The 11128-nt window shown below is 59.9% G+C and overlaps 1 protein-coding gene across 1 annotated transcript; it reads right to left on the reverse strand.

Moving 5' to 3' along the window:
* Nucleotides 1-538: 538 nt before the first annotated feature.
* On the reverse strand, nucleotides 539-10625 carry ACD (ACD shelterin complex subunit and telomerase recruitment factor). Its single transcript, XM_086620960.1, has 14 exons — nucleotides 10601-10625; nucleotides 9014-9143; nucleotides 6425-6549; nucleotides 5771-5861; nucleotides 5143-5222; nucleotides 4915-4959; nucleotides 4304-4338; nucleotides 3756-3919; nucleotides 3498-3585; nucleotides 3312-3392; nucleotides 2630-2728; nucleotides 1701-2422; nucleotides 1243-1319; nucleotides 539-1148 (listed from the first exon to the last, which is right to left on the reverse strand). Exons 2-14 carry the CDS (start codon nucleotides 9119-9121, stop codon nucleotides 1085-1087), a joined length of 1779 nt encoding a protein of 592 aa, XP_086477086.1. The 5' UTR covers nucleotides 9122-9143; nucleotides 10601-10625; the 3' UTR covers nucleotides 539-1084.
* Between the last annotated feature and the right edge of the window lie 503 nt (nucleotides 10626-11128).

Raw genomic sequence — 11128 nt, forward strand, 5'->3', positions numbered from 1 at the left:
GGAGAGCGGAGATGGGGCGCAGGGCTGCAGCCATGGCACCGGCATGCGATGGCATCAGCCACCTCTTGCTGCAGGGATGGCTGGGCCGCCAGCACTGCCCAGGCCACCAGCATCGCTCGGGAGGGCTGGGACCGTGCCGGGATCGTGCCGGAACCCATGGGATTGCGCCGAGTGGCATCACCTTCCCCCATGGCGTCCGTCGCCGCGGGGGGCAGCTGGTGTGATTTTTAGGCTGCAGCTGGCACAGGCAGAGCAGGCAGTGGCGGTGCCAGCAGCCCTTCGGCTTGTCCAGCTCCTCACCCCGTAGGGCACCGCGTCCTTCCAGCTGCCCCCTCAGCCCAAGAGGTGGGTTTCCATCGGCAGGACCACGACTCACAGCGTTTCAGGCGCAGCTCTGCCGCTGGCACCAGCGTTACCCCAGCACCCGAGCGGCTTTATCCCATGCCAATCTCCACGCCGGACCAAACACATTCCTGACACGGATGTTTACGACAAAGCAGCAAGATGCTTCTTTTTTTTTTTTTTTTTCCTTCTTTAATACAAGAGGTGTGTATTTAAAAAATATACAATTTTTATTTTCCATTTCTACAGCATAACCCTGCAGGATATACTTTTTTTTTTGGTAACAAACAACACAGGACCAATAAACCATCCAAACTCCTGCGCTGCCTTGGGAGCAACAATCGGGGCACGGGGCCTCTGCTGTCGCTGCCGCTTGTCCTACAGTGGCACCGGGTCACCTCTGGTCCCTGCTCACCGGGCCAGGGCGTTTGGAAAGGACGGAGAGGGAGAGGAGGGAGCAGGACACCGGCTCACGCACAGCCAGTTCTGAACGGATGAGTTTTTTTCCCCGTTTCAGCGCGGAAGGTGCTGGTCGGCCTTCGACAGGTCATCTCCTTGGCATCTCCGGGGCCAGGGTCTCTGTGGCCAAGCCGACCCACTCCAGCAGTCCCCCTGGGGACTGGGGGGCCTGAGGTGTGTGTGTACCCCCCCATCCTCCCCCAACTGCTCCTGCCAGGCAGCTCTAAATCATTTTTTAGTCTTTTTCGCTGAACTGGCAAAGCATGGAAGGGCCAGGCTGGACTCAGGAATCCATCTCCCTGTCTGCCACTATCCAGCACGCCCACTTCAGCATCGCCTTCGAGATCCTGCGAAACCGGAGAGGGGGGAGCCAGCGTGAGACGGGACCCGTGGCCCACGGAGGGGGGGTCAGCTCGCAGGGGGACGAGGACTGGCACTGACCTGACAGATCGTATCTGCTGGCAGAGCTCGGGGCTGGGCGCCTCGTACCTGTACTGCGCCGGCTTCTCCCTCACGTACTGCGGAAGCGAAGGGGAGCGTCAGGCTGCCCTGTTCCCCCCACAAAGCCCAGAGCCCAGCCCCACCGCGCAGCCCGAGACACCGAGGGGAACCCTCGGATCCCCCACCCCGATCGTTTCCTGCTCTTCCAATTTTATTCTACCCGGAGAGCTGGAAGACGCTCCAGCAAATGTTGGTTCCCACCCAGCTCGGGCTCAATCACACCTTCACCCAGGACCCTGGATCCTCTTTCTGGAGGGTCAGGGCCACCATCTACATTGACACCCGCTTTCAACATCCCATCCCCACCAGGCAGGTGAGGAAAGGCCTTGGGGAGGGACACAGAGAGCCTCCCTGGGGACCATCCCCCCAGGAGACCCCACCAGCTGCTCCATCTTTACCGGCTGCAGAACTCTGCGCTGCTCCGGCCTGGAGCTGGGGCCGCTCGCTGGGGATGCTTGCTCTTCCTCCTCCTCCTCCTCTTTCTCAGACAGCTCCTTTCCACGATGCAGCCCCGTCTCCTGCTTTTTGCTCTTCTTAGCGTCCCGTGTGCTCACAAACTCCAGTCTCCTGCCCACGTCTTTGCCCTTGCCCCGTGGGGGACCTTGGGGATGCTGCTGCCCACTCAGGGCCGGCAGTTCCTGGTCATCTCCTGCCAGCAGCTTCCTCTTGGCACCCACCCCAGCTCCTCCCTGGGTCCTGGCACAAGCCAGACTGTGCTTCACCGTATCCGGAGGGAAAGCTGTGTTGCTGGAGTCCGCTGGTTCCCTGTGCGGCATCCCTTTGGGTGGGGATTGCAAACGGCCGCTGGGCAAGATGGAAAAAGTTGGAGAAAGAGATGGCGGTGGGGCATGAGAGTCCCCCAACACCTCCAGGCTCCGAGTGGGGCAGGCGGCATCACGGGCTGCCTCCACAGCGCACGTTGCCTGGGTGGTGCTGGTCTCCACCGGACTGGTACGGCCGTAGGTGCTGAGCAGGGAAGGAGAGGAGGTCTGCACCGGCTCTTCCTGCTGCAAGCCCTTGGCAGAGTCCTGGCTGCACGGTTCCAGCAAGTCAGGGGTGTTGCTGTCAGCAGCCACGTCTTCCTGGGTCTTCAGCGAAAGGTCACGTTCAAAGGTCTTCTCTGGTAAGAGAAAAGGCATCATCAGCTTGGGCAGGGGGCTGGTGGTGGGACCTGACCCCCAGCACATCAGGTCGGGCAGGAGAGCATCGGAGCTGGAATGATGTGGGCAAGGGGAATGATACAGCACAGCAAGGCAGGGTCCAGGAGGAGCCGGCCACCCAGAGAGAGGAGAGGGGTTGTCTCCTTGCCTGGGGCATGGGGACTCACCGTCCGAAGAGTTGAGGGTCAAGGATAGCGGGGGAAGCCTGTTCCAGGGGTTGTCCAGGGATCCCTCCGAGCTCTCCGACAAGGCTGTCAACTCTACAGCTGCAACGATCAAGTCGGGGCGTTGATTTTGGCAAAGGCGCCAGCTGCCCGCTCCCAAGCTCCAGCCACACTCCTTCTGCGACCTCAGCCAGCCCCTGTAGCACGCAGCGGAGAGGCAGACGCTGCCCAGAGAGCAGGCAGGTGGGAGGAAGACCTTCTCCTACACCCTGCGCTGTCCAGGACAGCAGCTCCCTTCTGCTCCTCCTCTACTTGGAACTCCTGCAGGTACTTCTGCAGTAAAGCTCGGTGACACCAAGCCCAGTGAGGTGACACGAGCCTGTCCCAGTGCTGAAACACAACCAGCCAAGAGCCCACGCTGAGGGAGAAGGCTCAGGCTCCGTGATGGCATCAAAGGGACAAAATCACTTGTTCTGCTCCCAGCACGATGAACCGAAGCTGCTCAGCTTCAGGGGGCTGCAGGAATGGGACCATTCCCTGCCTGCTCAAGGCAGGGCTGGAGTCCCGGTCTCCCAAAGACTGGCCACACCAGTACCTTCTCCGCTCAATCCAAGAAGATGAGCTGAGTCAACTGCAGAGGAAACTACTAAGAGGCTGGATGGGATCTGGAGGTCCCGCTACTCACGGCTGGCTTGGAATGTGACACACGAGTCGCCTGGCACCGTCCTGCCATCGCTGCTCTTCCCAGGAGTTGCTTCACTTGTGTCTGCAATGAAAGGGACTCTGCTGGTCACGTCCCAGCACAGCCAGAGCAAAGGAAGTCTTCTCCCCGCCCCAAGTAGACCCTTATTTTGCATGCTTGGGCACTGACCTGCCTTGAAAGCATTGCAAGCAATTGCCTCCTCCTCAGGAGGGATCACCAGGGCGTTGGCCGGGACCACGAAGACGTCCTCACCTCGCTGAAATGACACGTTACGTGGCTTTTTGCTGGGCAGTTCCAGTCGAGCTGCAGGAGCTCACCCAGAGGTGGTAGCTGAACACCCACCTCTCTCCACCACTCTTCCCCTTCCTTCTCCCACCCCTCCAGCGCAGGGTTCCCACCAGGAGCTGTCGCAGCAGCTGGACTGACCTCTTTCTTGCGCTCTGCCTCCCACTGGGTCACAGGAACCTCGTCCTTCACTGTTGCTGGCGCCTCCTCGGGCACCTGTAAATCCAAGCATTCCTCCGCGTTTTCCTTCAAAACCTCCAGCTGGTTCTGTCCTATGGCATCAATCAGCTGAGAGATGGACGGCTCTGGAGCGAGAGCACAGGAGTGTCAGTGGAGAAGACACCGTAACGCAGGCAAGCCTCGCTCACAAACGCTTTTACTCTGCTGCATGACTGTCACATGCACTGAAACCCATGGAAACGCACAAAATTCTGCATTTCCTCTGCTTCTAGAAACTGTATCTTTCCTTTCTCTGCACAGCTCCTGGACCAGCGGCGTGAGCACGGGCACGCGATGGCCCACGCTGCTCTAGCTGTCAGCACCACCTTGTTCTGCTTTGGCCTTAACAACGTTGCCTGGTGAGATCTGGTCACGTTTGCGCTACCCCTGCCTAACACAGACCAAGCTCGGGACAGCCAGGAGCCCACCAGGCAGCCAAAGTCATCGTGTGCCCCTTCACAAGCCTTTACCTGAGCTGGGAGCGTTCTTCAGAGCGAGACTCCTCCTGCAAAGACCAAGGAGAAGACAAAGCCAGGTTAGGGCTGGAGCACACGCAGGCCAGCAGCCCTTTGCAGCTCTCGGTCACGGAACGAGCATCCTGGCTTGGGAAGAAGCGGCTTGTGCAAGGAGTGGATTCCCTGCTGGGTGCCGGATCCAGTCACTGCTCAGTATCCCAGGAACACCCATCAGAGAGCCCTCGTCCTGGAGATTGACCCATGGCGAGCCTCCTGAGGATCTCCAGAGCTGGGGCTCCAAGTGCGGAGCAAAGAATGAGCTGTGCAGGGCTTCACCCACCCACGTGGCCCACAGTGGGAAGAAGGGAGATTCCCATGGTTTTTTGCCCCCAGCTCTGCCAGCTCAGAGGACAAGGCGGGGCTGGAGAACCTTCCGTGTCACCAGGATCTCGCTTTGCATGGTCTACTCAGCTGTCACGTCCTGGGGCAGCGAGTCCCACAGGTTTACCAGGAGCTGCATAACCTGTGCCGGCCCTTGCCAGCCGGCTCCAGCCCCACTCGGAGCCTGCATTTTCTCGTCGTGGTGTCTGGATGTGTCCCTCAGCCATAGCCAGCCCCATACTTACAGCCACAGCTCCTTTATCTTCTGCAGCACAGAGGGCTCCTGGTTCCTGCAGCAAGAGAGAAGCCAGTTACCTTCCGTGTCCCCACCTTCCTTCATGGCTCGCAATGGAGACAATTCCTCTTTCCAAAAGCAAAAAGGCCCCACCCCAACCAGCTCACACCAGGGCTCCCAGGGTCAGTGCTGCTCTGGGGAGATAAGAAGCTCCCTCAACCCGCCCCACGGGCCATACCCGTCGGATGACTCCAACCTCTGCCTCTCCATGGGCAGCACGATGAACCGCTGGGCCGTAAGATAAAACTCACAGTCCTCCTGCGGGGAAAAACGGAGCCCGTTAAGGCACTTCTGCAGTCCCACCTCTGCTCCCACCTCCCCCAGGGCCAGCCAGCACCCACCACAGCTCTGCCACCACCCCTCCAACCAAAGCCAGGGCCCCCCCACTCAGAGGACAACCCCCTTTGACGTGGGGTTTGTACCCTCCTACGTCAGTCAATGGCTCTTCAAGAGCCACAGGCCAGGCTGGGCCAACCCAAGGGGACACTCCTGAAGCCCTGCAAGGGGACGGCAGGCAGCTTTGCCACCAGTGCTCCAGGCAGGCCTCCTGCAGCTGCACAACAGCAGGAGGTAACAGGCAGTGGCCCTGGGGGAGATGCACCACATCTCCATGGAGGGCTCATGTCATCCCCAGCACCCAGGCCAAGCCACCGTCACTGCCACAGACCCTCGCAGAAGCTGCACGTGGAAGAAGAAGGAAGAAAGGCCACCCCTCATCTGCCTCCAGCTCCTGGGAGCCACTCAAAGCAGCAGGTAAGCATGGTAAGGTTAAGGAAGGAGTTGCTTCTGCTCAGCAGAGCACTTACCAGCCTGGCCTCCTCCCGGAAACACACCGTGTACTTCTGCAAGACGATAATTCTGCAAATGAGGCTGGAAAGCCTGAGCTGCATGTGGGTGCTAGAAAAAGAGCAGAGCAGGAACGTCTTGGAGAGATGACAAATGGAGATGGACCACCCAGACACGTAGTGAGGCTCCCCAAATAGCTACGCCAGCCACATCGGGGCACGCTGGCACGCCTCTGGGCACGAGCATCAGGGACCGAGGGCTCCCGGCTCCTGCAACTCATTCCTGCTGCTTATCTTTGGCTCTGCCAACAGCACCCCACCAGTCTAGGGGTGTCCAAACGGGGAAACTGAGGAAAGCACTAAAGGAGCAGCCCAGGCTACCACAGTTAATGCTCTGGCTCCTTTTGCTAAGACCATGGGCTCTTTAGTCCTTTCTAATCACATCTATGTGGCATGACAGCTTCCACCATCCACCCCTGCCCATCCTGGCCAGCCGAAACCGGAGCACCGAGCGTCGGCGCTCCGGCTTTCTTCTCTTAGCAGCTCTTTCATGCAGCCTTCCCACCCTGTGATTGCTTTAGCTTAACACAACCTGAAACAAGACCAGGCAGGAGCCCCACTAGCAGCTGTGGAGAACCGCTGTCCCAGCCACAGCCGAGTCACGGTGGAACCCACTTTTCCTCCGCATGCAGAGCTTCGGCTGTAATGACCACGCGGACGTGGTAGGACCCATCCGACACCTGTAGGACAGCATCTTGGAGGACCTCAGGTTGGCCCGGAGCAGCTGAGTCACTCAAAACCTATCAAGAGATCGGGGGCGGGGGGGGGAAAGAAAATCTCATTTACAGACTTCTCTGTGAACAAGGAAAGGACACCATGCCTGGCTGAGGGCTTGGACTCTTAGGAGAGAAGATCACCGTTCACCATCAAGCCAGGTGGTAAAGCTTCCCACAAGGCCAAGGGGTCCAGTATGTGCTCGTGCCTCCTGGCTGGACCAAAAAGGCTTCAGCCCAAGACAGAATAAGGGATGTACCACTTTGTGCAAGGGAGCAATGGAAGGAAAGGTGGGAGAGGAGCCACAACCAAGCGTTATTTTTAGCCAAACCAGCAGCAGGAATCCAGGCAAAAGGGGTCTGGGCAGGCCTGGGACACACACTCCTCTGCAAAGCAGAGGGAGACAGAGATCAGCAGCAACCAGCAGGATCGCTGCAGCCCTTGCCTTCTTCTGAACGATGTTCCTGGTGTAGCAGCCCTGAGCCTCTACTGAGCCACGTCCATGCTGGGTCAAAACAACCCCCAAGGGAAGCAATAAACTGCTCCTCCGAGTCCCATACCTGCCTGCTCCGCAGGCTGGGAGCTGTGGATCAGTCCTGGCCTGTCCCAATCCCTACAGCCCTGGGCTTCTCCCATCACACACCTACGGTCTGGTCACATACATGGTGTATGTCGTTCACCTGACCGGTGATGTTGGGACATGATGTAATTGTATGTCCCATCAGGCATGAACGCCACCTCCATTGGACAAGAGGTGTGCGTATGTCCTTCAATAGGTGCCCACCATGCTAACGAGACCGGTCAGCACCAGCTGGGACCTTCTGACAAGAAGAACCTGCCAACCCCACTGCATGAAGTCCCTGTACAGTCGCTGGGTTTAAGGATGCCCACGCTGCCAGGATCCTGTGCCTCAGTATCACAGCTCAGCCGTGCAGCAGTCCCCCTCTGGCTGCGTCCCCTCGCCCTGGTGGGAGAAGCCCAGCGTGCGGGTGGCCAGTCCCACCACGTGCTCGCTCACTCTGGGCAACTCTCGGAGACAGAGCAGCTTAGCGCACGCTAAGTACAGTGCCGGTACCAGCAGCGGGCAGGGCTGCTCACAGGACTGGGTGAAAAACAAGGTAAAAAGGAGGGTAGGTTTGGAAGTTATGGATCTGAAACAGACAGAGAAGGTGGTAGGTACAGCTGGAGCCCAGAGCAAGCAGGAGAAAGGTTCTGCTACTCAAGACAGGCTCCCAACCTTCATTCATCAAGTGGGTGTAGGTTGGAGAGCAGTCACAGTGAGGCGACTCTCCTCATTGATCTCTCCAGCCCTAGGAGGGATCCACTTATTCATTGCTGGGTCTTCATCCACCCAGGTGCAAGAGATCTCCTGCTTGGGAGCGGGGACTGGGCCAAGAAGTAGGAATCAGTGACTTCACCACCTCCATGTCTTCAGATGGGATGGAGGACTGGACCACAGGGTCTTCACTCTCTCACTGTCAGTTTTTTTCTCCCATCTCATTGCTCTTTCCATTTAAATCACAACACCCATCTCTCTCCTTCCTTGTCCTACTAAGGAGACACCTGACTTGTCTCAAGTATTTCGTCCACAAAAGCCATAAGGAGATTGCTAACAGCATCATTGTCCATGGTGGAACGCTGCTACGAGCACCCAAAGATTGTGAGAGAACAGCAAACCAGAGCACTAGAGATGGGTCTCTCCAGCATCCAGGTCATGTCTGCAGCCCATCCAGGAACCACATGCCCTTGCCCATGCAGGTCTCACGTCTGCTTGCGCACCTGGTTGTCTCGCAGCACCTTCATCCAATCCCTCCAAATCCACAGCTAATGATCAGCACCACTGACTCCGCTCGGTTGTCTTCCTTCCCGCTGCCCATCAGGCCTCAAAGAGGCAAGAGTTCCCTGACTAAAGCTCTCTCCTGTCACGTAGGACAGATCAAACATCAAAGACATCGCCAGCGCTGTGCAAAAAGCTCTCCAGGAATTACGCAGGAGCAGGTTTTGTGCCTCGGAGCCCCATGCCCTGAATCACCACGCAACAGGCTCTCCCAGAAGAGCCAACATCCATAGAAGGACGAGCTCGTGGTTCCACCAAGGCTCATCACCAGACAGGACGAGGCTCCAGATACCTCAGCAGGTCCTGCTTCTGCCTCATGCTAACCCCTGTCAGGACCACCCATCAACTGGCATGGTACAAGAAAGGATGGGATGCAAGGAGGAGGAGGAAGGCAAGGCTAGGAGAAGAGAGAGCTGACCTTGGAGATGACAAGCTCTTTGGACGAGAACAGGGCATGCATATCAGAGGTGCAAAAGTCAGCGAAAACCACCAGAAATGAAGAAAGCCAAGTTCCTCCACCTCAAAACCCAATAATCAGGGACTTTGAGGAGGAAGGGTCGCCCACCAATGAACTGGGAACCCTTCAACACTTCCAGGAATTCGGATTTCAAACACTGTTGGTGCACTGTAGGACAATCTCCCTTGGTACTTACCCGCAGGACCTGCCCAGCCAGGAGATTCTCACTGGCATCCAGCTGCTCGTAATTCACCAAGAGGTTTACAATCCAAGGCTGCAAGACGTAGACTTTAGGAGAAGACATGGCTTTGTTCTCACACACAAACCTACGGGACAAGAGACGAGACACCAAATCAGAAGAACAAGATGCTGCAAAGCTCCGCCATCCCAGGAATGGTTTTACACCCCAAACACAGCCACAACCCCACAGCCTGCCTCAAATCCAGCCCAAACCCGCTCGCTTCTCCAGGAACACCCATCCCAAGGGAGCTGTGCCGAGGAAGACGTGCTGCTGAGGGTACGCAGGTCCTGCACCATCCCGCTCGTGCTGCGGAGTTGGGACATCAGCCAGCTCCGGAGCTGGGTCAGGCCTTTCGCAAGTCTCCCACTCAGTTCAGGACATTTTTTCCCACCTCTTCCCATATTGTTTATTGTTCCCCAATAATTATTTTCCTGGGCCCTTAACCATCACTCTCTTAATTGCAAAGGAGAAAGGAGTGACTCTTTCCTGGATAAAGGGCCGGGACAGGCGGTGGGTTTGGGGACAAGCGGGGGGTTTGGGGATATGTAGGGGACAGGTGGGGGTTTGGGGACAGGTGGGGGGGGTATGGAGGAGATGGGATGGGGACAGGCAGTGGTTCAGGAATAGGCGGTGGGTCTGGGGTCAGGCAGGGGGTTTGGGATCAGGTGAGGGGGTTTGGGGACAGGTAAGAATTTGGGGCTGGGACGGGCAGGGGACAGGTGGGGAGTTTGGGATCAGGCAGAGTGTTTGGGAATGGGCTGGGGACAGGCAGGGGGTTCGGGGACAAGTAGGAGGGTTAGGGATGGGACGAGCAGGGGACAGGTGGGCGGTTTGGGATCAGATGGGGGGGTGTGGGAAGGGACTGGGGATAGGCAGGGGGTTTGGGGACAGGTAAGGGGGTTGGGGATGGGACGGGCAGGGGACAGGTGGGGGGTCTGGGATGAGGCGGGAGGTGCGGGGCCCGGCAGGGGGGTTTGGGGGCAGGTGGGGGGGTCTGGAGACAGGTGGGGGGTCTGGGATGAGGCGGGAGGTGCGGGGCCCGGCAGGGGGGTCTGGGGACAGGTGGGGGGTCTGGGACGAGGCGGGAGGTGCGGGGCCCGGCAGGGGGGTTTGGGGACAGGTGGGGGGTCTGGGATGAGGCGGGAGGTGCGGGGCCCGGCAGGGGGATTTGGGGACAGGTCGGGGGTCTGGAATGAGGCGGGAGGTGCGGGGCCCGGCAGGAGATTTGGGGGCAGGTGGGGGGTCTGGGATGAGGCGGGAGGTGCGGGGCCCGGCAGGGGGGTCTGGGGACAGGTGGGGGGTCTGGGATGAGGCGGGAGGTGCGGGGCCCGGCAGGGGATTTGGGGGCAGGTGGGGGGTCTGGGACGAGGCGGGAGGTGCGAGGCCCGGCAGGGGATTTGGGGACAGGTGGGGGCTCTGGGATGAGGCGGGAGGTGCGAGGCCCGGCAGGGGATTTAGGGACAGGTGGGGGCTCTGGGATGAGGCGGGAGGTGCGAGGCCCGGCAGGCTGCCGCGCCCCCCGCCCCGGCCCTCCCGCCTCACCTGGGCCCCGGCGCCTGGCACTGCCCGGCCGCGCCCCCCGGCTGCTCCCCCGCGCCGGCCTCGCCGGGCCGAGCGGCCGCCGCCGCCGCCGCCGCCATGGACGCGGGCAGCGGGCGAGACGGCGCCGCGACCCGGGAACAGGAAGCGGGGTCGGGCCGCCGGGATCCGGGGCGGAGCCCGCCGCGCCCCTCCCGCCGCTGCCGGCCGCACACGCTGTCCCGCGGCGTGTGGCCGGGTCCGTGTCACAGAACGACGAACCGTCGCGTTTTCCCTGGGTTTCCTCTGGTTTTGGTTCCCGACAGCTCCGAGCGGCCCCCGGGTGTCCCCGCGGGAAGGAGCGTCCTTCCCCCGCGGGCTCCGTGCCGCCTCCCGAGGAGTTAACCCCTTACGTGCCCAGCGAGCCGGGAAACCTCCGGCGCACGCCGAGGGGCCGGAGCACAAACGCGCTTCTCGGCGCAGCTCCCGGCTGGAACGGGGCCGCGTAATTCCCGACCGGCTCCGGTCGGCGTTTTCCCGTCCCCGGGCCGG

Source organism: Tauraco erythrolophus, chromosome 15 (assembly GCF_009769465.1).
Source record: "Tauraco erythrolophus isolate bTauEry1 chromosome 15, bTauEry1.pri, whole genome shotgun sequence".
Classification (NCBI taxonomy): Eukaryota; Metazoa; Chordata; class Aves; order Musophagiformes; family Musophagidae; genus Tauraco; species Tauraco erythrolophus.

What these genes read in the sequence shown, in the direction of transcription:
- ACD (XM_086620960.1), bottom strand. Translation starts at nt 9,121, where the DNA reads ATGTCTTCTCCTAAAGTCTACGTCTTGCAGCCTTGGATTGTAAACCTC. An exon ending in AAGATAAAGGAGCTGTGGCT is followed by an intron (nt 4,339 to 4,914) that starts GTAAGTATGGGG and finishes TGGTCTTTGCAG; the next exon opens with GAGGAGTCTCGCTCTGAAGA. An exon ending in TGTCACATTCCAAGCCAGCC is followed by an intron (nt 2,729 to 3,311) that starts GTGAGTAGCGGG and finishes TGATCGTTGCAG; the next exon opens with CTGTAGAGTTGACAGCCTTG.